The 26,922-nt window shown below is 43.6% G+C and overlaps 1 protein-coding gene across 5 annotated transcripts in view; it reads left to right on the top strand.

The window, feature by feature from the left end:
• JADE3 (jade family PHD finger 3) overlaps positions 1–26,922 on the top strand; it is a 64,535-nt gene that overhangs the window by 4,641 nt on the left and 32,972 nt on the right. For 3 of the 5 annotated variants that reach the window (XM_052664812.1, XM_052664810.1, XM_052664811.1), the window contains exon 2: positions 13,852–13,904. The exons of 1 other annotated variant lie outside the window; for it this stretch is intronic. Coding sequence is in view for 1 of the 4 variants with exons in the window: in XM_052664809.1 (XP_052520769.1) it covers positions 20,386–20,443 (58 nt within the window). In the remaining 3 variants the exon portion in view is untranslated. Of the gene's footprint in view, positions 1–13,851; positions 13,905–20,250; positions 20,444–26,922 lie in introns of those variants that run through there. One more of the 5 variants, XM_052664809.1, reaches the window with a different exon arrangement.

Raw genomic sequence — 26,922 nt, 5'->3', positions numbered from 1 at the left:
TTCTGCTAAAACTAACGGGTGAAGGGAACAGCCTCATCTTGGTGCATGCAGACGCTGTGTGTGCAGGCAGCTTGTTACATCCCATTGGTGTTTGTCACAGGCTGCTCCTCAGAGCATCACCAATACATGCACCTGCTGGGCACTGCGTGTCCCAGCACTGGCTGGAAGCATCGGGAGGTGGGCGTGGGGAGGGAGGCCGCAGTGAGATTGTTTGGGGCTGACTTTGCAGCTGCCACAGAGTTCCTTGGTGGGACTGCAGAAGAGCATTCGTTTACTGAAAGGAAAAAATGCTACGAAAGCACCTTTCCCGTTAAAACCAAGCTGGTGCTTCTAAGACCTGAAGCGTTGGCTGTTTTCTTTTCTTTTTTTTTTTTTTTTCTTTAACTGAACTTTTGACCTCTTTCCAGGCTAGACATGACTTGCTCTGCTCTTAATGCCAAAGAAGAGCAGAACAAAGCTCCTTTCCGATAAGGCTGCCTTTGTGTAAAGCGAAAGGCATCATGATAATTGCAGCTGCTTCTCTTCTACCTGTCCTTCATTTGATGTTTCCTTACCTGCTTTTCTTGTACAGGACTGGCTGTGTTCTCTTCCCCCGCAGCAGCAAAATTCGCCCTGGGTTGGGTCAGGCAGCGCAGCTGTTTTTGGCTTCACGTGTTTCACGTACATGTAGCAGGTATCTGCAAAGAGTTGCCAAGGAACTGGAACATGTGCAGTGGTCTTTGGCAAGGGTGCATCTTTATTTGGAATCTCATTGAAATCATGCAAGTCCACTGTGATTCTAAAGATGTGGGCTAGAGGATCTCAGTGTAGTACTGGAATAAACCCAACTTTCCTCTCCTGCAGTTCATTGGAAACTTTGCACCCAGTTTTCATGGGGATACCTGAAGTTGCTGCAGGCTTTATTGATGCACACTTATTGCATAGATGTGTATAGCTCATGTATATGTGGTCACTGTAATAGCTGCTGTGTGTAGAGTGCTGTGCAGCATTTACCTGAAGAGCCTGCTAGAGCTTCTGTGTGGATTTTGTCTATAAGTGACCCGACCTTTGGTGTGAACATGAGTGTGCAAGGCTGTAGTGAGAACTGCTGCATGGTTAAGGCTTTCTGGTGAGGAGCGTGGTTGAATCATGTGCAGGGTGCCTCAAGTCAAAGTCAATATCCCAGAGGTGTTCCCCATGGTCTGTTTAGGTAAGTGTTTTGGTTTTCAGAATCCATTTTGAAGGTTGTGCCCTAGAGGACTGGGAGGACTGGGATTTCTGTTAGCTCAGCAGGAGCTGGGATGTACTGAGAGTAAGAACAGGTGCCCATTTGGGCAGTGCATCTTTTATGATGCATAGGTGAAAATGTGCTACGAGCATCTGTTTGTGCAGTGTGTCTTCAAGAATCCTGAGATGCTGATATGTGGGCTTGGGGCTGTTAGTTGAAGAGGGAGGTGGTGTTGCGTCCATTTTTCAGGCCAATTTACTAGCGAAGAATATTGTATTAACTGAAATTTGAAGCTTAATAAAATGTCAAGCTCAAGCTCAGGTGTCATCTTTTCCTGTGTTTTGTAACCAAAACCTTATCTTTTTGCCTAGAGGAGATCTAGGCAAACTAACCAAACTAACCAAATGCACGTTGGCTAGTTGCCGTGCATCCAGATCCAGCAAGGCTTACTTTGCTCACTATACACCAAAATAGACCCAGTCAGAGCTTGCTGCTCTTTTGTGCAGCTTTAAGCTTTCCCAGCTCCCCAGGCCACTGCATGCCCTTAGCTGTAGCTCCTCCAGACCTATGGAATGTCTGGAGTGAGAAGCAGCTCCTGTTCGACTGTGTGGCATCTCTTTTTGTTTTGTGAAGATTTGAAGTGCTTGTAACGCTCAAGGTTTTGTGTAATTAGAGACATAAGTGCAATTTTGAGATACTTTACTTAAAATAGAAACTAACAAGTTAATAGTAGCTTTTATCAGGGATATTTATGTCATGAAAGCCAACAGATGCTGGTTATGTCTTGAGCGATTACTGGGTGCGTTAAATGTTCTGTTAAGGCTGGGTGCTGGTGGGGGTACAGGTCAGGGCAGACTGGCAGAACACCGAGGTCTGCAGGGCCTGGCGTGGTATGGGACGGCCTCCTGCCTTGCCAGGGTAAGTTTAGGCTGGATATCAAGAAAAACTTCTGTACAGAAAGGGTTGTTAAGCACTGGAATTGGCTCCCCAGGGAGGTGGGTGAGTTGCCATCCCTGGATGTGTTTAAAAACTGTTTGGATGTGGTGCTCAGGGATGTGATTTAGTGGAGGGTCGTTGGAGTCAGGGTAGTATGGTGAGGTTGTGGTTGGACTCGATGATCTTGAAGGTCTTTTGTAACCTGAGCAATTCTGTGATTCTATGATTCTGGATGGGACATGGAACTTTCGCTCCTTGAGCCACATTTAACACTCCGGAGCACTCGTGTTTCTTATGCTTGTTGCTGCCTTACACTCAAAATTGCAGAATGAAATGCCTTGCGTATTGAACTGCAAGCTGAACGCAACATATCATGTTGTTAATGCCTCGGTGTGTTTTAATTAGAGCTGGAGGGCGATGTTAAAAAACAGGTTTAAACGCATGCCTGACTGGTTGCTGAAACAAATAGGCCTGTCACACCATCTGGAGGGAGCTGTGTGTTATTTAACTATTCTACTGTCCAGGCCTCTTTCACTTGTTCCTTTTTCTTTCCCTTTTCTTCTTGTTTCCCTCCTTTCCTTATTCCTACCAACGCCGCCTGTGCGGAGCTGCCGCACCTCCTGGAAGCTGCTGCTAGGCTGAGGCTGCCGTTCCTGCTTCACCTGCAGCATCTCCAGGTGGGTGGCAGGGGCAGTGTGCTGCCCACCTTACCCCCCAGCATGTGACCGTGCTGTAGGGTGGGAGTACTGGTCCCAATTAGTCGGTGTTGTGCCATAGAGTGTGCACCGCGCTGTGCACGAGGCTGGCGGGAAGCTGCCATTTTGTGGTACGGGGCCTGGGGCCGGCACCAGGAGGCCTGTGTGGGGCCAGCCTGTGAGCCGTGCTGGTTCTGCCTGTGCTTCATCGCGTCGTGCTGTGTGAGCAAAGTGCTTCGCCTAGGTGAAGTGCACGATGTGTCTGCTAGGAGTCTGAGAGAAAAGGTTTGTGTTTGTTTGGTTTCTCGTTTACGCGAAGACGTTGCTGTTAGATTGACACAGCTGTTAGGTTGACAGAGGGATGTGGGTGTTTGTGAGCACTTGAAAATTGTACGTATACACAGAGCTTTCCTTCCTGCTGCTTTGAATGCGCGGTTGTTTTGAGCAAGCCAGGCATTTTTTAAATAATGCTTGCTTTAAGGAATATTAATATATAGAGAAAATTATTATTTGCACTAGATATTTAAATCTTCTCCTGTATCATATATAGCAGAATAAATGGGCAGTATTTTCTTTCTACTGCTGCACAGAAAACCCTGGTTTTGGACTGCTGTGCACAAAATGTATAGAAGTGTGTATTCTGACAGGGGAGGAAAGAAATGTCGCTAGCGGGATTACTTGTGGTTTTTAATTCTCTTCATTGTTCTGCTTTTAACTGCTTGCATTTCTTTAATGCTCTTCGTGTGTTGATTTACAGGCTTTGGTATCAGAGCGGCGATAGTGGAGTCATCGTCGAAGTAGTGCCACATTCCAAGCAGGTTTGGGCTCTAGCGGAGAAGGGCTCATGCAGCTAAAACGTGCTGTGTGTGTGTAGAAATGCAGGAGCAAGCAGTCAGTGCGGTGGCGGTAGGGTGAGGGGGCCTCTGCAGAGGGGCATGGGGTGTCCCTCGCTTCGGTTAGCAAGGCAGGAGCGTGCTGCAGAGAAATGAGCGTGGCAGAATTGTGCTCCTGTGCCTCCCTTGATGCAAATAGGCTCTTTTTCCTGCAGCTAATGGACTGAAATGAAGTAGTGATAACGGGATGATTTGCAGTGAAAGGTAAAGCTTGTTAAATGTTGTTTGATAGGAACGAGAAGGAATGCTTGCTTCTGGCACAGAAAATAGTTTTCTGTGTTTTCCGAGGCCGCCGACTGGTGATATGACAGGGGAAGGATGGCTGGTCATCAGCACTGCTGCGCTGCGATAGCCCTAACCTTGGTTGGGAGAGTTCCAGCAACTCTTCCACATTGGCTTAATTCAGGAGTGGTTGTGTTCCTTTGAAAGAATCAAATTGACTGTCATTTAAGCAACTGAAAGGCAGATACTTAAACCCGATAATGAAGTTGCAGTCTTCCTTATGTTAACAACATAATCATTTCCAGCGTAGCATGAAATGAGCAATCTTAAGAAGTAAGTGAAGCATTTTGCCAGGCGAATTTGGACTTGCAGTTCTGTAACAGAATGTGCTGAAAACGAGGGAGGAACCGAAGGGCTGATGTTAATACAAGGTGCTTATTTATGAGCAACAGTGTTGTAATGGCCATTGGCATAGATAGGAAGGAAAATTCACTCCTGCTTAATGGTATTGATTCTTCGATGGAAATTATTTTTGCACAGTGCTTTGTCCCTGTTGCAGAAATGAATTTTCTGTGCTTTATTATCTGGAGTATAAAGCACACATAGTTTACTTGCAGCAGGAGCTGAAAGCGATGTAGGCAGTGGCTGGCAAGTTGCATCCATGTACGCTGTTGCAGTTTTGAGGGAGACCTGGCTTCTGCTGATCAGACAGCTATATGGAGGTGAAATAACTGGAATAGCTGTTGCAAAATGTGAAGCCTCTGGCCTGAGCTCAACAAAAGCCAAATGCGCTGAAAACTAGTTTATGCACCAGTACTTAGTGTATTCTCTGTCTTCTTTTGCTTAAAACTGACTACATATAATTCTTTGCAAGATACAACATCGTGTTTTCATTTTTCATCCCCTCCAAACGTCAGAAAATTTCACAAAGCAAGGTGTAAGTCATCAGAAAGCTCCTGGTGGTCGCCTCAATATCAGTCAAGAGTCTGTGATTCCCATTACAGGGATTAATTTGGCTTAAGTGCTGTCTTGGATCTTTTGTCCAGTGTCTTCTCTTTGCTTATTCTAGGTGTCAGAAGCCTCTCTATGCAAGCAGGAGTGTGCATGAGCTCAGACTGACATCTAATAGCTCTTACAGGTGCTGTTTCATTCTGTGTTTAAGATTACTGATGCAAATTTGTTCTGTATCCCCACTTCTGTTTGCTTAACTTCAATATTTCAGATAGTCCACTTGAGGTATGAATGGGTTAAGTGTTGAAAAAAGCTCTAAAGTAAATTAAAAAGGGGAGGAGGGGAGGCCTCAAATGCACATAGCAGCTCAGATGTGATTTATAGTTCCTGCTTATCTCTTCTAGCAGTGTCTTTGATGCCTTTGTACTCCCCTGTTGTCTGCCCCCTCTTGTCTTTTCCTTGACTTCCCTAAGTTCTTTCTTGTTGTAGAACACAGGCGTTTCTCGTGAGTGTCTCACAGTGTTCTTGGGACCCTATAAATCAGCTAGGTCACATTACATTTGTCTCCTGTACCAAATTCCAGACAGAATGGACTTCCAGATTATTTGTAGTCAGCCTGAAAATATTTTTGGCAAACCTTTGGGGCTTTTTTAAATTTTTTTAATGGAAAGATCTGTGTAGATTTGATAGGTCTGGTAGAAGATGGTGTTTCCTACCATCAGTTTTTACATGAGGTAATATTCTGTGTAGCTGGTGCATTTGTGAGAGTTCACATGTGCTTATCTAAAGGTATTGCCCACTGACAAGTCGACTCTCAGCATTTGCAGAAAATAAGTAATTCACATTATAAAATATCATTTTCTGTTTTACTTGTTTGGTTTTTTTAGTTTTTTTTAGTTTTTTTTTTCCAGTAAATGCTTGTGTTAATTAGTGTTTTGTCCATGTATTTCACACAAATTTCTATGCTTTTATGCCTGTTCATGTGTATGCTTTGCTTGGTTAAGCAAGTTGAATCTGTGTGTTTGATTGAAAATGTACATCGGCTCCATTTACTTTGTGCAGATATTAAGCATGTTTTAAAAGGGGAAAAAAAGCCGTGTATATATAGCAAGAAGAACTGCTGGAAAAACAAGATAGTGGCAAAGCATTGACTTAGTTAAGTAATTTCCAGAATGCTTCCGAAAGTGACTTCAGGTACACTTGTTCTCCAAGCCTTTTCCAATTTTCTGTTCTTTCATTTTATTTCATTTTTTGGTCAAAACGCTTTTCTGTTTCCTCTTTGAAATCATCATAGGGAGCTTATATTAAGTTAATTCCAGGAAAGAAACCAGCTTTTCTAACAGTTTGAGGCACTGGTGTAACGTTTTGTAACGATCAAACTGGTTGTGCACGTTTGATTTTCAAGGAGTAGTGTTAGTGCCAGCCCTTACATGGGAAGCTGAGCTTGCTTTGCTCCCTGACCTGGCATCTCTGGGTCTTGTAGAGGTTTTATGCCGCATCAACGTGCTCTGCAGCACCTCTTTGTAGTCTTACAGGCATCTGGAGATGTAGTTGGCTGGACTGTAGTTGTGCAATGATAATTCTCAGAGGAGAAGAGCTCAGCTCCTGCATTTACTTTCTCTGTGGAGCTGTGCAGATCTTGACAGGATTATAGAGGTAAAAACTGATTTTTGTCCTTCAGGTAAACAGGAGTGAAAACTCAGTGCACAGTCTTCGTATTGGAAGTTGCATTCTCTTTCTGCCTCCAAGTCATTGGTGCAGGGCCTTCTTGATCTGCGAGTTCCTGTGGCCCAGAAGCACTGAATGCTCTGGTTCTGGCAAAGCCTCTCGCCTTTCTCACAGGTGGCAGCTTTACAAAACAGGAATCTTGCTTTTTTTTTTTTTTTTTAGGCAACATTATAAAGATCTCTGTTTTAGGCAATTTTATTAAAGGCCACGTTTTCCCTTTTGTCAGCCAGCTCTCTTGGCAGCAGGTGATCTGAAGGAATAGTCTGCATCACACTTGATCTTGAACCCCCCAGTATACCTGGAGATTTTGAGCAGAAGTAAATTCAGTGTTCTCTGAGGAGTTCTGCTAACAAATTCATCAGATAAATGTCTTGCTGATTGCTGGCTTCGTTTTGGCGCTGACATTAATGCCTGCTGCCTCCACCGGGGCCACATTTTCTCTGCTTTTTCCTCAGAACTTCTCATTTGTTTTGTCTGACTGAGCGGGAATGGCTTTGGAACAAGATTTGTGAGTTGACGCAGGTTTCTCTTTCATAGCAATTAAAAAATAAACAACCCCCCAACCCCTTCTGATGATTTAAGATCATCTTCAGGGAGAAATGCATTTTTGGTTGCTGCTGTGGAATTTGTAGCCATGAAGGATGAAGTTGATTAAGGCTCATTTGATGTGCTTTCTGGTCTGGTGCTCCAGTAATTGTGCCATGATTTTGCTCCAGCCCTTGTCTGCATCATCCTGGTGCAAGGTGTGGGCACTCAATTTAGTTTCATTGCAGGGGGAGGTGGTGGTCTAAGTGCTGGTGTGATGGCAAAAGAGAAGGAACAGGGAGCTTTCCTGTGAGGTCTCACAGGTAACTGATGTCACAGGTTTGGTGAGGGGTGTTGGTCTGGAGCCAGGGATCAACCTTGAAAGCTCTGAAGTCTACAGTTTGGTCTTAATGCAATCCTAAGTTTAGATCCACCCGTTGGTCGCTTGTATCGCCTGTGTGTGGAGATCCAAGAAGCAGCAGTGATAGTGCTTTCAGCATTTGTGGCTCTTGTGTTTATTGTAGGGTCATGAGACTTTCTATGGAGTGTATGAGAACAACGTGGCTCTGCCATCAAAAACATGACATCTGTTACCATGTTTTAGAAGTTCTCACACTTGGTGAACCATTTCATTTTCTTTTATTTTAAGATCTCCGCTAAAGATGTCCTTAACTTTGCACAAATAATTTCCATTAAATAATGGAAACTTAGCTATGGGAAAGGATGCTTTTAGTTCGTCTAGATGATTGCCTCTGCAATGTTTTCTTGAGTTTCCCTTCAGAACTTTAGATGAAATAGTGCTGCCATCACCCTGCTTTAGGAAATGCACAAAAAAGCCCGTGTATTTAGAACAGGATGTGCAAGTTAAATGAGGAGATTTGAAAGTTAAACCCCAACTTACCAACAAGTGGCTGATGGGAAGATGTAGTATTTTCTTTCCTTATGAACTGAAGTTAGTTTTGTGGATCCGGATCATCATAAATAGCTTGTTTTTCACTTTATTTTTTTTTACATTTATTTCTTGGCTGACAGCTTCATTCTTTAGCTTTTTGGTAGCACCAAACCAGATTTGTCATATCTGTTTCTATCCCCTTCCAGGCATCCTGGGTTCAGGAAGCCTTCTGTCAGCAGCATCAATACTTTGATGCTAATTTGCAAGCTTTGACTTTGTGCCTGTGTGCTCTTTCTCATAATTCTGTATTGCTGTGTGACCTGTCATTGGGAGAATGAGCTTTTCTGAGGGAGAAGAGCATCCTGTACTGAAGTGATGTATCTCCTTAGCATTTCATCTTGAAAAAGAGGAGCATGTGCCTGTGCTGTTGTGTGGTGACTGTCCTTGAGTGCAGCTGCGTGTTGCAGCTTCCCCCAGAGTACACAGAGCCCTCTATGTGATGGAGGGCGGAGAGGTAGGGCTGGAATAAGCCACTTGAGATTACTTAGCTTTCACCAGGAGGTACTGGTGTGCTTATGTGCTTTGGAGGACGTGCACAGGGCTCACTGTGGATCCACAGCAACATGTGTGTGCCATCCTTAGTGCCAACAGGCCAAGCAAGCCTCTCCTTCTTGTGCTTGGGTGCCATTTGTTGCTGCCTTGCCCTCGGGCCGGTTTGAGAAATGCAGAACTGGGGATGTTCTTTTGGCAGAGTGGGCACCAGCACTCTTGTCCAACATCCAGTCTTTGTTTCAGTGTCAAGAGCTGCAGCCTCTGTACTTCCCCTTGGGGATGCAGACCAATAGCTCTTACTGTCATAAAGTTTCCTTAATGCTAAGCTGAAATTTTTTTTTCCTTTGGATTTTATCCCATTACCTCTGATCTCTCACAGGCCCATTCCTTTGTTCCAACAGCGTTAATGCCAGTATATCAAGAGTCTAAATGACTTTATGTGCACGTTAAGGTGGGTGTTTTTGTTGAATCCTGTGTGTGTTTTGATCTTGGTGGCTTTTTCCTGTAGGGCAGCTGCTTCAGGTCTGGAATCTCCTTATTTTTGTCTGTGTATATGCTAATTACATTGTGAAACAAGTAATTTCAAGCAGTAAGTAAGATGTGAGCGTTTTGCAGAATGGCTGGCTCTGTACATGGGCCAAGTAACTGCTCCATTGGGTCACCATCCAAGTGCCCGGGGGCCAAGGACTTCAGAGCAATTCATAAAACAAGGGGTTGATGGTACTGGTTAGTTGTCTTATGAAACCTGTCATTCTAGACATCCTGTTGTATTTGTTCATCTGAAATGGGGTGAGCCGCTATGAGAAATGATTTTCCCATCAAGTTCTAATAGGTTGCTGAGAATTACAGAGTTGCTAGTTACTATTAACAGTAGGCTCAAGGCTGTGAAGGTACAACAAAGTGTTTCTGTGAGGGAAGGAGGAAGTGAAGGTGACAGGGAGTAGCAGGTTTTAGTAGATGGTTTTTGCATCTCTGACCTTCCCTAAGGTGAAATGGACTATTTTAAGTCTCTACAACGAGTTTGTAGATTTATCCAGGGTCTTCGTGGCCAGTTTGGAGCAGGGGTAAAAATTGAGAAGCTCCTGAATATTGAGTGAAGACAGCGCTGTTTGAGGCTTGGAAAGGAAAAGCAACGGATCATAGTTTAAAACAGTCAAAAATTCAGTCCAGTTCATTATGGATGCTTACTGAGGATTTCAAAATGCTTTTCTCAAAGCTTGATGACTTAAGTCTACTTTGAGTCCCCTTAGGATGATTGCTGCCCAGAAGCATCTCCTCAGTTACACCAAAGCAGTATCCTCTGTATGTCTGGATACTTGTTAATGATTCTTGCCTTGTAGTTATAAGGGAAAGAGTGCCATTATCTTCCTGCTTGATGTTATTATTTATCTGTAACCTTGAAATCTATTGGCTTTATTGCCTGTGCTGCCTTGGTAGCATTGAAAGCTTGATCTGCCTTTTGTAAGGCATCTGTGTAATGTTACTGGTAGTCCGTAGGGAGCTGACTACATGTGTTAGATATCTGAAACAGTCTGTGAAAAAATTGGAAATGATTTTCTAATACCTTTCCCAGCTAAGCAGTTGTTACATCTGTGGGATTATTTATTGTGAATAGAATACGAGACATGAAGCATCACAGAGACCAACTTTCTAACATGCAGTTCTGCAAGTCAGTTGTGAAGTGGGAATTGCGTGTTAGGTGATACAAGTTATCAGACAAGACATGCTATCAGAAGCAGCTGGGGAGACGTGGATTAGATGAAGTGCTCACAGGAATGTCTGCAGTTGCTTGGAAATCTAAGAGGATAGTTACTAATTAATTTTAAACAAGACACGTGGAGTTAGTTGAGTTTAACCTTGGTCTCTTCAAGGTTCAGTATCAACTAATAACTGATTAATGGTGTGGACCAAGGAATAAGGACTATGCTTATTAAATATCCAGCTAAAGCTGGGTGGGCTCCACTTCTGCTTGGAAGATGCCTTGTGCTAACAGCTATCCTGACAAACTAGAGAAGCAGTCTGAAGGAAGCCTGAAGGATGGAGTGCATGGCTGGTAAAGCTTCCCTAACTTTTTGGCAGCAGGACCACATTATTGCAAAAAGCAAACACACTTGGGTTTGTATGTGGGGCTACTGCCTGGAAGTTGCATAATGGGAAAGAACAATTTTCTATGTAGGGAAGTGTACAGCCGAAATACTTTGCCTGGATTTAGGCACTGCAATCTCCTATTGTTTCTTGTGGACCAGCCCTAGGCGGGGTAGTAGAGAGCAATAAGCAGGATCAGAAATGAAAGAAACGTTGTCTGTGAGCAGAGGTGACTGAGCCAGTTGTATTTGGCCTGGGGAAGGTAGTGGCATAAAAACAAGATAGTGAGAGTAGTGTCCGTGATGCCGAGAGCATCAGGAAAGGAAGAGCTCTCTGTGTGTCTGATGCTAGTAGAGAACTGGTGCAGGGCTTGAGCCACATGAGGAGGGATGCTGGCTCTTATCTAGGAAGCTTCTGCTGCTAAGGGTGGCATGAAGAGCTGGCAGGGTCCCTATGAAGAGCACAGCTGGCATGTGCATTTTGGGCAACGTCACGCTCTTGGTCCTATCTCACTGCCCTTCTCCAGCACCTTGTGGATCGTTTCTCTGTCATTCTCTTTTTTGAGAGTGGCTATCAGTGTGTGATACGGTTAGGGAAGCATTGGTCTTGATTCCAATTACCTTTCTAATGTTAAAAGTTTGATTTTAAGAAATATATCTGGCTTTTTCCCCTGGTGATGCAGTATTTTCACAGGCAATATTAACGGAAAACTTCATTGCATTTCCAAGTTTTGTTTTCTGTATCTATGCTGTCTTTAGTTTCTATAAAAGCCTTTTTAATTTTTCTTTTCTGCTTCACTGTGTTGCAGTTTCCGTTGCTGCTGTGTTGCTTTTTGTTTACCAGGCTCTGCTGGTAAACAGTGGTACAGTGCATGCTTCTCCCTTTTTGTTACCCCTGGCCTCTGTTTGCCCCTGGGGGCTGGCACCTAGCTCTGCTGGGCTTCTGGCAAAGAGCCCCTACTCCTTCATTTGAGATGAATCAGCTTTGTGTTTCTGAGTCAGTGTATTAGGACTGACACCCCCCCCCCCCCCCCGACATACACATAAAACAGAAAAGAAAAAAAAACAACTCCAAGCAAGCAAACAAGCTAGCTGTATCTTCCTTGCTACTTTGTATATACTGTGAAATAAATAAAACTGGTACTGCAGGTTGTAGCTGTACAGCGGAATGGTTAAAGAACAAGAGAAAGAATTTTAGTTAAACCTTTTGGTATTGTGGAGTTCATCTTGGCCTTTAACTGAGCAAACAAACGTGTTGTTAATGAATGATTCAAAAATATATTAGTTTTGTGGTTCAGCTGGGAGGCAGAGGCTGTGGTTTTGTTCACACTTAAAACGCAGCGGAGCTTACAACTTTTAATGATTCCATTTGAGCTGCCGTGACCAGGGCTTTGCTTTTGTTTCTATGGAAAATTTACATTAAAGGCATTCAGTGGGGGGACATTAAGGAAGGAAACTCAGAAATGAAACGTTGGTGAGAAACAAACTTGCTTAGTCAGGTTTGTAAAATCGACCGGGACGCTCTGTTCAGCCTCATCTCTCCCTCAGCCCCTGCACTGTATATGCAGTCCCCTCAGCTGGAGGGCAAGCCAGTACTGCCATGGGGCTTTGCTACGGAGCCCTGGCAAGTTCTGTGGTGGCTCCCTTGTTCCCCGTTTGCTCAGCCCCATTTGTAGGCTGCAGACTGGATTGCCCTCCTGAGGCCAGAGGCTGGGCTCCTGGCTCACATCCAGCCATGCCAGTCCCTCAGCAATGGCCTGCATCCTGCCTGAGGCTCAGGCCAGCCTGTGTGCTGCCAGTCACCATCCGGGCACCTCGCCTTGGCTGCTGCTTCATCTGCTGGTCGTGGGTACGTAGCCAGGGACTGGCAAGCAGCTGGGGAAGGGGCACTGAGATGGTTTAAAAGTAACCCAGCAACACGCAAACACAAAGCCCCAAAACCTTAAATCAAAGAAAACGGTAGTTAAAACTTTAAAATACTGTCGGGTCACAATAGGGGAGCTATAATATATTATGCGGGCCTTTCTTTTAAAATTTTCTTTCCTCCCCCTCTCCAGCTTATAAGGAGCTGCTCTCCTTTGATGGCACAGGCGCAGTTGAGCAATGCCTGCTCTCAGTAACGGCTGCCTGCTGCTCCTCTGGCTGCTGGGCTGTGGGACTCGGCCCTCTGCTGCGGGAGGGTGGCAGAGCGGCAGCGTGGTGCTGACACATGGGTTGGGAGCTGGTTTATTTCAGGGAGAGAGTGCCATTCCACCCACCCTTGTTCTTTTTCTTCTGGCAGTGTGTGTGCCTGGATATCAGATCTCGGTCTTATACTTGGTTTCTGCTCTCTAACACTGCGTTTCCCAGCTCTTAGCGGCTGACACCCCCAGGAGCATTGTCACAAATCTACTGGGTGTAACAATTGTAATGCTTCTGTCGTGTCCCTTACAATAGGACTCAAATGTACATGTGCGTAACCCCTCAAGAGGGGATTGCGGGCAGAGAAATGCCTCCTCTTCCCATGGTTCTTACTGCTTGAAGCGAGTTAGTCAATTAAAAAGAGCAAGTAAGCAGAGCCCCTGCCAGAGAAGCTGAGCTGTCCAGGATCATCACAGAGGAGCCTGAGGAATGTGGGGAGGAATTCAGGCCAGAGCTACTCGACCCTTTCTCTCTAGAGCTATTTTTTAATTTGCCTTTATGTGAATTTATAAACATGCTCCCTTCATCCAAGACCCTGTAGAATAAAGCAAGCATCTGAATATCAGAGGAATTCAACATTTTAGACCAGCTGAATGAGCTGGCAGTTACCTAAACGCTTTATTTCATATTCCTGAAACAGAATATTCTAGGTCAAGTTTCGTTTTGTTGATATCGATAAAGATGGTTCTTATTCATACAAATGGCAAAGTTGACTTTAAGGTTATTCTTATGAATTCACCTATTGTTGTAGTAGTTTGTGTTTTTATATTGTAGTGTGTGTTGTATGTATAGTTGGTGCATTTTATTTTTCCATAGACTGAGTGAGAATTAGGGAATTTAGGTTCTAGAAGTGTAATTTTCTTTGGGAAATTGCAATAAAAATATGACATACCCTTCACTTACTTGCCAAAAGTGAAATTGTAGCTCAAACATGAAATGCCTGGTGTCAATCCTCCCTAAATAGCAACTCCTTTCATTTTTTTAGGAGCTTGTGATGTCATCAGATGAAGCGAAAACATCTACCTCGTGACCTGGCATGTAAGTGAAGGAGGAATTCATATTTCTTTTAAGAAAAGAAAATAATGCACATGTTGGTGTTTACAATGCCTAAATTGAACCTGAATACCTTCAGCATTCAGATACCACATTTTAAATGAAAACCTTGTGGATTCCAAAGGAGTATAAGGGCTTTCAAGGGAGATGAAGTCACAAAAGAAGCTGTTAATGATGAGATTCCAGCGTGCACAAGTCCTCGTAATAATTTCAGTTAAAATCTGTAGTGATGTACCCTTGTTGGTAGGCGCAGAGGGAATAGTTTCATGTCGTTATGCTATTTACATGGGCTGATTGTGCTGCTTTTTTTCTGCATGTAGATTTTGATAGTTGTGATGAATACATGCTGATGCTGTGGTGCTCTTCCTAAAATCAAAAAAAGTCCAGCCGTGCAGAGATTTAGGTTCTTTTTTACATGTTTGGATACTCCATAGTAAACTTCCTAGAGTTTTGTGATACTTCTATTTTTCCTCCCCTCACACTTCAGTAAGGAAAAATGTTCTATCCTCTGCATGGGCATTTACAGAGATTTTTTTTTTGTCTGCCCCTCTCTGCTTTCCTTTTATGTGGTTGAAAGGATTAAAGAGCAGTCACTGCTTTGAGGGCTGATGTTAGCAGGGGCTGAGTATTCCTAATTAGTGCCAACACCTGTACCTCATTATGGAGCCTTGTTCAAGCTGTCCACTGAACCGAAGTAGCTAGTCTCTGTTGCATGTCTCTAATGTGATTATAAGCCCCTCTCTTGATGCAAGTTTTAGTACTTATTCTACTTTTGGACTGATGTGGAAAATGGAGCTAAGCGGAGCCATTTGGCTGACTACCAAACACTGTAAGGAGGGGCAAAGAGAGGGGATGCAGTGATCTCAGTTTCAAGACTTTCAGTTCAAAGCTTGCTTCTACTTGGACGTTTTTAAAAAATGGAAGAACAAAAAAAAAAAACCAACAAAATTTTGTCTAGTTTTCGGTGTCTGATTCTCATAATTTAGAGATCAAATCTACAGGCTCCAGGTGGGCTCTGAAGGTCTGAGTGCAGCCGCTGTTGGGCATAACCCACTGATTTTCTGTAAATGGAGTTTGGGCCTTGACTGTTCCCATACCATTCCCTTTGTTTTCAAGGAGTTAGGACCTAGTAGTTCTTTCACAAAGAAAACGGCCTTTTATTTTCCTCCTACCTGTTTGTATACTGTAAGTAGAGCTAAAACATAACGTGTTTAGCCCTTGCAGCTGGAAAATACAATGCTGAATGGATTAAACTGGTGAAATTAATGGCTCGGATAAGATGGATCTCTGTTATCCTTGGGCTTTGCAAGCGTTTGAACTTCATTGCTTTTTTCCTAACTACTTTAAGTAGGTTTTTAAGAGGTTAACTTACAGAATTCAAATATACAACAACATAAATTCTGGCTGTGGGCTTTATTTCTCCTCTCTGAGTGAGGAGAGAAACAGAACAGCTTCAGATATGTGCCTTGGAAAGATGTGAGACGATAAACCTGTAAGAATTCACAGGAAAACACTGTGTTAGTCATCCAGATTTGGAAAAACTGAAGGAAATGGAAGTGCAATGGCTTTTTAAACTTCAGATGTAGGACTGTTAGGAAAGGGATCACATCTCAGCAGAGTAAAATGTTTGGCTGGAAAGAAAAAAAAAAAAAAAGAATTTGATAAACTTTAATGTGTTTTTCTGCATTGTATATCTGCTTCCTAACTTGTCACTCACAGGAATGCCTTCTTAATCTGCTTCGGGAATGCTATAACTCAAGTCATTCCTGCTCTGCAGAAGTACTATCTATCATCCTGTTCTATCTTCTGAACTTGGAAACTTTAAAAGATCTTGAGAAATTTTCACAGCCTGTTTTTGATTTGTTTGTTTTCATGTTAATCTCCTTTGGCTTAAAGTTGATTGAGCCATTTTAAGCTCCTTACAGAACGTTCTCTTTGGTTTTCTCTTATCTTTATTCAAACTATGCAACACCTGGAAAAGGGAGTAAAGCTTTTTTTTTTTTTTTTTTTTTTTTTTTCCGACAGTGTGTGTTTGGTAGATGAGATGCTGACATGGCTGTAGGAGTTAGGAATAGATATAAATAGGTTCCTCCCTGCTATGTTGTGGTGGATACTAAAAATGACAAGAAATGCCAGAGTAACAGATTCCAAAGCAACTGTTTTCCTGAAACAGTTCTTCAGTAGCTATGCAGAAGTCATGGAGGTTTTACTCATGAATTTTACGTTCTTTATTGTGATTACAAAAGGAAGAACCTGCACCTCCAATGGCAGTAACATAAGGCAGAGACAGCTTTCCCTTACGTGCTTTTGGAATAGTGTATGTAATTTGTACATCTACACATGCATATATGTATGTGCATATGCACACATATGTTTTGAGTTGTTTCAGGATGCTGTTTGCTTCTTCTTCTTCCATCCACAGAATCACCAAGGTAGGAAAAGACCTCCAAGATCATCCAGTCCAACCATCCACCTGCCACCAATATTTCCCCATGAACCCACATCCCTTAGTACAACATCTGAATGTTTCTTTAACATCTCCAGGGACAGTGACTCAACCACCTCTCTGAGCAGCCTGTTCCAGCACCTGGCCACTCTTTGCTAGTAGAAATTTTTCCTAATATCTCACCTGAATGTCCCCTGGCACAGCTTGAGGCCATGCCTTGCTGTCCTGTTGTTGGTTACAAGGGAGAAGAGGCTGACCCCCAGCTCACCACCATCTCCTTTCAGGTTGCTGTGGAAAGCTATAAGGTTTCCCCTGAACTTCCTCTTCTGCACGCTGAACAATCCCAGTTCCCTCAATCGTTCATGAGACTTGTGCTCCAGACTCCTCACCCTTCTGTGGACACAATCCAGGACCTCAGTGTCTTGTAGTGAGGGGCCTAAAACAGTACACAGCTCTCAGGGTGCAGCCTCACCAAAGCTGAGTACAGGGAGATGATCGCCTCCCTGCTCCTGCTGGCAGCACTATTTCTGATACAAGCCAGGATGCCATTGGCTTTCTTGGCCAGCTGGGCACACTGCTGGCTCATGTTCAGTCAAGTACCAGCCAACACCCCCAAGTCTATTTCTTCCATGCAGTCTTCCATTTTTTTCTAATAAATATACTATTTTCATTATTTACCATGGTGCAAATCACATATCTGATCCATAGTTCACAGAGATCAGGCTGGGAGCTGATGCGTTTAAAAAAGAAGATCCATTCCATGGATGTGAACTTTTCAGTGTAATTCTGGTTTCATATGAACTCCATTAGTTAATTAGACCAATCACCACATCTGATAGTGGTCAGCCATGGACACTTAGGAAAAGATACCATTGTAGCACTAGTGTACACTCACTCTGTTTCTTGTAGATTTTTTACTTTGGTGTTGTGTGAGTGGCAAATCATGTCATACTTTTTTTTTTTTAATTGTGTTTAATTGCCCTCATTCTCTGTTTGCCAAATTCTGTTCTATTTACTTTTCAACTCCTACAACATTTCATAGGACTGAGATTCTCTAAGTAATTTTAATTTTGTGTAAAGACATTTTGGATTGTTTGTCTGGGTTATTTTGTTTTTGTTTTTGGTTTTTTTTTTTGCTTTTAATGACTTAAATTTTGCCCCATACCTTTGTGTGTAACTGGTCTTCTGGGCCATGAGAAGCAGTGAGTAGTGTGCTTTTCTGTATCACTTGTGGCAGATTTTTCCTATTCCACATCCTCTTTTCTCACCTAGTTAGTCTCACTCTGTTTCATCTCTTATCCTCAAGCCATGGCATGCTCCCTATATGGCTGAATCTGGAGCTTCAAGTTCTGCAGATGCATTTTCTTGAGCGGTACTACAGAGAGGGAGAAAATACTCCCTGTTCTTAGCAAAAATGAGTGGTTTGTTAGTATTGCTCATCAATAAAGATTTTTCTGTATAGCCCACTGGGCACAGTGGATGAAACCAGACAGGCTTGTATTGGTGCTCTTCACTGCTATGAAACCTTGCTGGAAGGATGTATTGCTGTGCAGTTCTGTGGGGTGTACTCATAAAACATTTGATGCTACAGCTGAATTGGGAATGTACAAGGACCTCATTTTTAGAGTTGTACAATTAATGTGCTTATTTTTCATCTACCAAAGACCTTTTACTGGTGTCCTTCAGGTGCTGTGGCATGGCTGTGTACGTACTGACTTGGTGATTGAGCAGGCAGCTGCCTTCGACCTTCCTTGCAGAGTACAGCCAAAGGACCAGCCGGGACCTATGCTGCTCCTGCAGCACAACTGCAGCGTGAGGAAAATCAGTGAGGGAAAATGTATTGATGTAAATGAAGATAAGGCTGTGGCAGTTAATGCCTTTTTTGCCTTGGTCTTTAGCAATGGCTGGTCATTAGCAATGTCAGTTGTTCCCAGAGTACCCAGCCTCCTGAGTTGGAAGATGGTGATGGGGGGTGAGATGAAGCCCCTGTAATCCAATGGGAAACTCTGAGTGACCTTCTACATCTTTTAAATGTCTGTAAGTCTATGGTGCAAGACTTGATTTAGCCAACGACATTGAAGAAGCTGGAGGCAATGCTCACGAGCTACTTTTTAATATCTTACTAGCAGTCCTGGCTAACTAAGGAGGTCCCAGTTGACAGAAGGTTAGCAAATGTGACTCCTATCTACTAGGAAGGAGCATTCAGGAAATTAGGGACCTGTCAGTCTGACCTCAGTCTGACCAAGAAGGTCATGGAGCAGATCATCTTAAATGCCATTGCATGGCCCTTAGAGATGATCAAGTAATCAGAAGTAGTCAGTCTGGATTTTGAAGGGCAGATCCTGCCTGACTAACCTGATTTCCTTCTGTGACAAGATGACCCACTTAAAAGATGAAAGAAAGGCTGTGGATTGTTTACTTGAATTTTACTAAAAATGAAGTAAATGTTTTGACAAAATGTTGTGCAGTGTTCTCCTAGACCTTCTAGGAGATTCTGGCAATTCTAGACCTTCAGCAGGTGTATGGTTTGCTGGGTGAAAAACTGTCTGGGTTGCTGGGCTCAGAGAGCCACGGTGAATGGAGTTCAATACAGTTGAACAGCTGGTCACCAGTGACATTCCCCAGGGCTCAAGCATGGAGGCCAGTTTTGTTTGATGTTTTTGTTTGCAACTTGGATGAGAAAACAGAGTGCACCCTCACTGAGTTTGCAGATGACAGCAAGTTGGGTGGGAGTATTGATCCCCTTGGAAGTAGGAAGGCAGAGGAATCTGAATACACATGGCATTCAGCAAGACTTGGTAACGTGCAGCAATATGGATTGGGGGAAGAGTGCCTTGAAAGCTGCCTGACAAAAAAGGACCTGGCAGTACTTGTTGACAGCTGGCTGAACACTGGCCAACAGTGTGCCTAGGTGGCCGAGAAGGCCAATGGCATCTGGGCTTGTGTCAGAGCAACATGTGGTGCGGCCAGGGGGACAAAGGAAACAATTGTCCTGTGTACGGCACTGGTGAGACTTCACTTGGAGTGGTGTGTTCAGTTCTGGGCCCTTCACTACAAGAAGGACATTGAGTTGCTGGAATGCATTCAGAGAAGCTGGAGAAGGGACTAGAAAACAAGACCCATGTGGAACAGCTGAGGGAACTGGAATAGAGAGGAACAACTGAGGAAATTGGGGTTGAGAGTCTGGAGAAAAGGAGACTGAGGGGAAACCTCTGCTATCTACAACTACCTGAAAGGAGGCTACTCTGAGATGGCATTGGTCTCGTTTCTCAGGTGACAGGTGATGGGACATAAAGAAACAGTCTCAATTTGCACCAGGGCAAGTTTAGATTGGATATCATGAAGAATTTCTTCATAGAAACGGTGATTAGGCATTGGAACCAGCTGCCCGGGTAAGCAGCAGAGTCCCCATGTAGGAGGTATTTAAGAGATCTTTGGATGTGGATATGGTTTAGTGGTGGGTCTTAGTAGGTCAGGTTGGTAGTTGACTTCAGTGATCCTGAAGATTTTTCCAACCTCCGTGATTTCATTCTGCTAAGGCCTGGGTGCAGGGTTCAGTTGTGCCATCTTTCTGTTGCAGAGCTCTGGTACCTTCTGCAACTGCATCCTTTCCTCATCTCTCCAGCTGCACCAAGTAAGGGTTTGCCAAGGAGGCTACAGTACAGGTCTATTGAAAAACAGAACAAAACCCTCCCCACCAAGCTGGAGTTGTGCTTTTAAAACATCGTCTGCAGATTTTGTGATGGATTGTTGTGTCTTAAGAGCACCTGTGCTGTAGGGGGTGAATCTGCTTGGCAGATCTCAGTTCTAGTTTTGTTCATTCAATTTTACAGCTGCGTTTTTAGCTGCAGCCTCTCATTTATTTTTTTTCTCCCCATTTCTCAGCAGAAATTCCTGGTCTTGTCAGCAGCTGCAGCATGTTGAGAGCTCTTAACTGTGAATAAAGATGTGGTGAAACACCTCCCTACTTCTGTGGCTTGTAGTCTTTTCTGTTCATCCCAGTGCAAGAGTGGAGAATGGATGGTGGGACTTCCTTTGAAGTCAGATTCAGCATCTCACAACCCTGCAGTTTTGGCAGGTCAGCTGCAACATTTCTTTAATCCTCCTGGCATAGAAAGGGCATTGCTTCCAATTCAAATGCTGCTGTCAGGAAAATGTGCTTTTGCCTCAGCTTGGCCACTGGATGACAAACTGAACCGTATGTTTGACCCAAGTCCTTACTGCTTTCTCCATCAAGTTGTGGCATTGTAGAAACCTTGAGCAGCTGCATTCATCCCTTTTGTGGCAGTGTCAGCCGAGAGGGCCCCTGTTGGTCACAGTAACTGTTTCAAGATGTCGTTGTCCACCTGAGTTGGGTGATTTACAGAAGCTAGAATGCTATTTATGTTTTTATAAATCTGCTTAAAAACTGGCTAAAACATCTTAAGTCTTTTTATCTTACAGATTTTAGCACATAACATTAAATTAGCTGTCAGGGCATTACAAGTAATCTGAGTTTAGCAGTTATTAAAACAAGTTTTGTAGCCTTTTAAAACATTCTTAAAACCAAAACAACGCTTTCACTCCTTTTAGTAGGTTTTTGCTTATGTTTTCATGTTTTGACATGGAGAACTAATCACTGCGTGAAAATGTCGGAACAGTAAATAGAAAATATAGTAGGATTTCAGCATTCAACTAAAGATTTAGGATGTTCCAAATATTTTGAGTTCTGGCTGTGATACATGTTCCCTTTAATTGTTTGTATCCAGCGATCCCCTTGCTGCTGTTTTTTTCTACTAGGAAAACTTAATCGTCCAGATTGTTTGTTTTAAACTTGTTAATGAAAACCATTTCTTGTCAGATGAGAAAAGAAATGGACAAATTAATGTTTCCTAATAGGAAAATATTTGTGTTTTTGCTTTCTCTGTCTCTCATTCTTTGAATAGAATATAAAGACACAACTCGATGTTTTTCTGCCTCTTTGCAAACCGTTGTTTTGTGAGTGATGCAAACTTTGCAGCAAAGCAGTTACCTTTTTTTAAAGCATTATAGCAAGAAATGAATGAGTCAAAACAAATAAAATATTTAATGCAGGTTTCTGTTGTCAGTGCTTTTATCACTTAATATTTAGAGGGGGAAAAAAGAACAGTAAAACCTACTTTAATTTTTTATTAGCAAGTATGAAAAAAGTGTGATTAATTTAAGTATCTTGCAGAATATGGGAACTATTGACTGTGCTGTTAGTAGTATAATAAATGTTGACTTTTAATCCCAAACAGTACATATTTCTACACTCCTCCGTCTTTGATAATGTCATACAATCACAGAATAGCCTGAGTTGGAAGGGACCCACAGTGATAACTGAGTCCAATTGCTGGCTCCACATGGCACCGCTCAGAATTCAGGCCCTATGTCTGAGAGCAGCGTCCAAACACTCCCTGAAGTGTAGCACATCAGGCCGTGCCCACCGTTCCCCGCCCAGCGCCCTGTGGTGCAGCCCCTTTCCCTGACCCCCAGCTGCCCTCCCCAACAGCTCCATGCCGTTCCCTCGGGCCCTGTCGCTGTCACACAGAGCAGAGCTCAGCGCTGCCCCTCTGCTCCCTGTGAGGAGCTGCAGCCGCCATCAGGCCTCTCTAATTAGAATCTAGGCAGTACCTAGTTTACTGCCTGTGTTTCCCACCTGTGATCCTGTCTTCTTACTATCCCCCTTTGTGGAGGCTCCCAGCTGCTGTGGGGCGGCTCTGCACTGCGGTGCTGAGACGCTGGGGACTTCAGCTGAACATGAGCCTGTTGTAAGGGTAGGGACTGTAAAGACTGCACAACACCAGGAACTGGGGTGACATGAATCATAGCAGTGCTTAAAATAGAAAGCCACAAGAAATACTCTTAGTTTTTTCTGCTTGGTGGTGTTGGTGAGGCGCGCTCCCTCATTGTGACTGCTGACCCTGTGTGGATCCCTCAGTGCCTGCCTGGCTCTAGATGCCAGCCCTGGTACAAGGGCTGCTCCTTCAAAGGTAGCAGCACAGCCACAGCTGTCTTCTCCAAAGCTTATGCTGTCCTTGGCAGTGCCTTTGTTGAGTGAGTTCACGTGGGTTTGTGATATTTTTGGTCTGTTTTATTTTATCTTTTCTCTTACCCCTTGGTAGTTAGATGCTTTAGCATTGATGTCAAGCGCCAGTTATCTTGAGGAACTTGGTAAAGCAGATTGCAAACTTCATCAGCAGCTACACCTCTGCTGCATGAACCTCTTTGGTGTGAATGTGTTCCTAGCACAGGGATGGCTGCTTCTCTGCAAAACCCACTGCTGTGGGTCTGCACGTGTATAGCTGGGGTCTGTGTTTGGACACACTCCCTCCTGCTGGCTGTCCTTTGGGAATCAATTAGTGCAGCCCTTGGCTACTGCCCTCCCCCACCATCTCCTTTGCACACATCTTCTGCCTTCGGTGTGCTGGAGCTGCTGCTTGGCCATTGGATGTGTGTGAGGAGCAGGCCTGGTAGGCTCCTCTGTTCTCCTCTCCCTGCTGCTAGTGGGGCTGTGCCCTAACTTTTCAGCCTCAAACACCGCTGAGAGCAGCACTGCAGGGAGGGTAAGGATCCTGCCTGGGGCCCTGAGCAGCCATGTGCACGTGCATGTTTGTTTATTGGCTTAATTTATGTCCATCCAATGGTATTCTCTGTTCAGACTCATGTTGCCTTCAGAATTGGCGTATATGTATTTAATGGGCAGAAATACATCAGTACCTGCCTGGCCCACGTGGCTGGGTTGCGCTCAGGCAAAGCATGCAGCTTTCCTTTAAGAGAGAAGCATAAGGGTGATATGGGTGAAGCTGCCTGATGGAAACATATTCTCCTGCCTTCACACGCAGCAGTGAAGAGCTGTATGTTGGTTTTCCAGGTAGGGGAGGCAGTTGTGCCTGGGGGAGTTGTGCTTCACCCACACAACCTGTTGTAAGCATCAGGTGGCATTGCCTACCCTCCTTCTGTAACCACCAAGCAAAATGATGGACAGGAAGTGCTTCACAGTAATGTGAAGTAGCAGCAAGAAGAGTTTTAGTATGTGGTAGGCTCACTACAGTCTTTATAGATTAAATAATAATAATAATAATAATAAATTCCTTTGAAGGTGAAGGGAGGATGGGCTGTATGTGGTCGCTCTGCTGTGGGGTTCGTGCATTTGGTAGGAGCATATTACTCATTTATTTAATTTTCAGGTTGGAGTGAAATAGAGAAACAATGTTACTTCTTTCGTGAGCTTTCTTTCCTGTGAATTGTTTAACCTTTCAAACCTTTTCATTTCAGCAAATATTGCTAGCACAGGCTCCGAGCGGGTGTTTTTTCCCATTTATGTAGCCTCTTTGTGAGGTTGGATAGGATATTAAAAAATAATAATAAAAAACTCAAACACAAGTGATCCCTCTACCTCTAGTTATTTGAAAGGCTGTATTAACTCTGTTCATATTTTGTAATTTCCCTGACAGTTGACTATGAAATTTGACCTATTTAAATGGTTTTACTGTAGTACATTTCCTGAAGACCTTTCAAGATAATCTGCTTCCTAATCTAAATTTAACAGTTACATAAGCCACATCTTGAAGACTTGGAAATTTCTACCTACTGCCTCTGCCTTTTTTTCCCTTTTTCTTTTTCCCTTTTTCCCCTCTTTTATTTCTTTTGGAGACAAGGCATATTGTACAATGCACGTACATAATTTTTATCTGGGATTTGCATATAGCTTGTCATTCCATTTGTATACTTAGATGCTGTTTTTCTTTTTAATAAGATAGGGAAAGCAGGCTATTGTTTGCCCCTCTTGAAAGTTAATCAGTCTGTTTTTTGCGTTTGTGTTGCAGTTCCCTGAATTTTTTGCTTCCTCTTCCTTCTGTGAAGGTCTTCCCAGGTATTGAGTCTCTCACGTACATGTTTAACCATTCTCTTCAGCAAACTGAAGTCGGGAAGAAAGGACTGTTACACCCCAGGGATTCTGTATTGTTCAGAAATTCTACCTGGATTTAAGGGTTCATTTTGTGCACTTATCTCTGGTGTCTCTTGCATAATGTGCTGTGCTGAGTTCATCCTTTCTGCTGCCTCTTTTACTGTAGCCCGATAGAATCATAGTATCACAGAATCATAGTATCACCCAGGTTGGAAAAGACCTCCAAGGTCATCTGGTCCAACTGTCCACCAATCACCAGCAGGTGAATCCGCTAAATCATGTCCCTCAGTAGAACATCTAAACATTTCTTGAACACCTCCAGGGACTCCACCACCTCCCTAGGCAGCCCATTCCAGCACCTGACCGCTCTCTCAGAGAAGAATTTTTTTCTAACATCCAAGCTGAATCTACCCTGGTGCATCTGGAGGCCATTCCCTCTCATCCTGTCGCTAGTTAACACAGGTGAAGAGGCCGACCCCACCTCACCACAACCTCCCTTCAGGCAGTTGCAGAGAGCCATAAGGTCTCCCCCGAGCCTCCTCCAGACTGAACGATCTCAGTTCTCTCAGCCGCTCCCCATAGGACTGGTGCTCCAGACCCCTCACAGCGTCACAGCCCTTCTCTGAATATGCTCCAGGGCCTCAATGCTTTTCTTGTAGTGAGAGGCCCAAAACTACTGAAAAATATGCTAAGACAAGAGGATAGACTCTTAATGGCTTGTGTGTACAAATTTAGCTTTTTACTTTGATGCAAACTGAACAGGGAAGAATGTTTCTGGAGGTATTTTGGGGCTCTGAAATGTTGTGAACTGTCTACTGTTCACATGTACTGCTTGACTGATTTTGTTTTTTTTTTTTTGAGTAATGCATGATAACTGACTGTTCAGAGATGGAAAGAGCCTTCACTAGTGCTGTGCTGGCTTTCCTGGAGGAGAGAAGAGAGTACAGAACCAAGTGGTTGTTTCTTGTGGAAATACTGAAATTCGTATAGTGCCAGGTACTGGTGGGTAAGCCAAAAGGAGCAACCATAACTTAGAAATCACTAATCATAAAACATCTCCCCTAGACTTCAGAAATACTGATGCTGTCTCTCTCACCACATCCTTGTGTGTGCTGGCTGATAGATTGGTTGCTTGTAGCTTGGCATATCGAGTTCCAGTCAGGTGAGTGCAGGTTGGCTTTTTCCTGGTTTTCCAGGCAAAGAAGGATGAGTTGGGTGCAGTGCAAGTCCCAGCTTCATCTAGGCAGTGTTTGGGAAACCAGGTGGTTGCTGGCAGTGTCACTTCACTGCCTGTGGCTCAGGAGAACATGCTTCTGGGTTTTATTTGTGGTTGAATGCCCAAAGGACGTAGAGCGTCCTGACTCTCCTTCTGCTGTTGGGGCCAGGGAGGAGAATTTCTCTGACTTTGTGGATTCCTTTTTTCTGGACCTGTGGTTTTTCCCCTTAGCTCTTGGGTGAGATCAGGGACGTGCACACAGCCGGTGTGGAGCGTGGCTTGAGTCCAGGGACTGTTCTGGTATCTGGCATTAAAATCCATAGCAGAGGAATGTTCCACTGCAGTAGCTGCCTGGAGAGTCGAGTGCCTCTTTGCTTGCGACGTGGTGATTTCTTAATGTCACTCCTTTATTTTATATTTTGTTTAAAAGATCTCTGAAGGTGAGCATCTTTCACGTTTGTATTTGTTGTCATGTGAGTGATCTGTTAGTCCTTCTGTTGATTTAAAAAAAAAAATTATACCAAAAAATGTTACATGCCCGTATTTCAGTATTTGTTTCTAAGGTGATCTGTGTTCGACCAGAAGGCTTGAGTACATTTTGAGTCCGCAGCCAAAGCACCCCTGCTTATCTTTCATGAGGGTGAGAATTATTACTTGGTAACTGGGAAATGAGATGTAAGGTTTAATTTGAGTTTTTTTAAGCACTTCCCTCCTTTGTTCTGTAGCGTGGAAGTTCTTGTCTGTGTGACACTCGTCGCTTTTCTTAGCTTCTGCATGGGAACGGATGGAAAGTTCGAAGTGTAAAAGTAAATTCTCAAATCCAGACCAAAAGTTCCACAGGCAAATTTGCAAAAAGCCTGAGTGAAGATAAAGGAATTGGAAAGAGGCTGTTTTTAGCTGCTCTCTGTGCGGCATTTCCATCATGTTCCTAATGACAGCTCATCTTTTCTCATCTCTTTTTCCTTTATGAGTAGCATCTACTTGAGGCAGTTTTCTGAATTTCTTTTTTGAACTATTCTGAGGAAAAAATATTATCCATTATGAAATATTTTTTTTTCTTTTTGTGTGTTAAGAAATAAATTAGTTCTGGTTTTGGGTTGCCATGTCATTCATTATAACTGATATTCTGAACCTAGAAAAGGGCATTGGTATTCTCATGAATTTATTTCTCACCTTCGTATCTGATCTTTTCGTGATGTCTCCCTTATTCTAGACATAATAACCATAGTTTTTAAGGTGAAGTTAGAAAAGGGACAAAACTGAACCACGTGTGCATCTCCACCCTCCCAGGTGGGCAAGGGACAGATGATGGCTGTTTCTCCAAGCCATCTTTCAGCCTGGGCTCTCCCATTTCCCACAGAGGTGGCACTAGCACAGCAGTGCTGCATCCCACGCCAGGTGGGCACCAGTGGAGAGTGCATAGCATGCT

The sequence above is a fragment of the Tympanuchus pallidicinctus genome, unplaced genomic scaffold (assembly GCF_026119805.1).
Source record: "Tympanuchus pallidicinctus isolate F22 unplaced genomic scaffold, pur_lepc_1.0 scaffold6, whole genome shotgun sequence".
Classification (NCBI taxonomy): Eukaryota; Metazoa; Chordata; class Aves; order Galliformes; family Phasianidae; genus Tympanuchus; species Tympanuchus pallidicinctus.
This window is presented reverse-complemented; position numbering and strand designations above follow the sequence as displayed.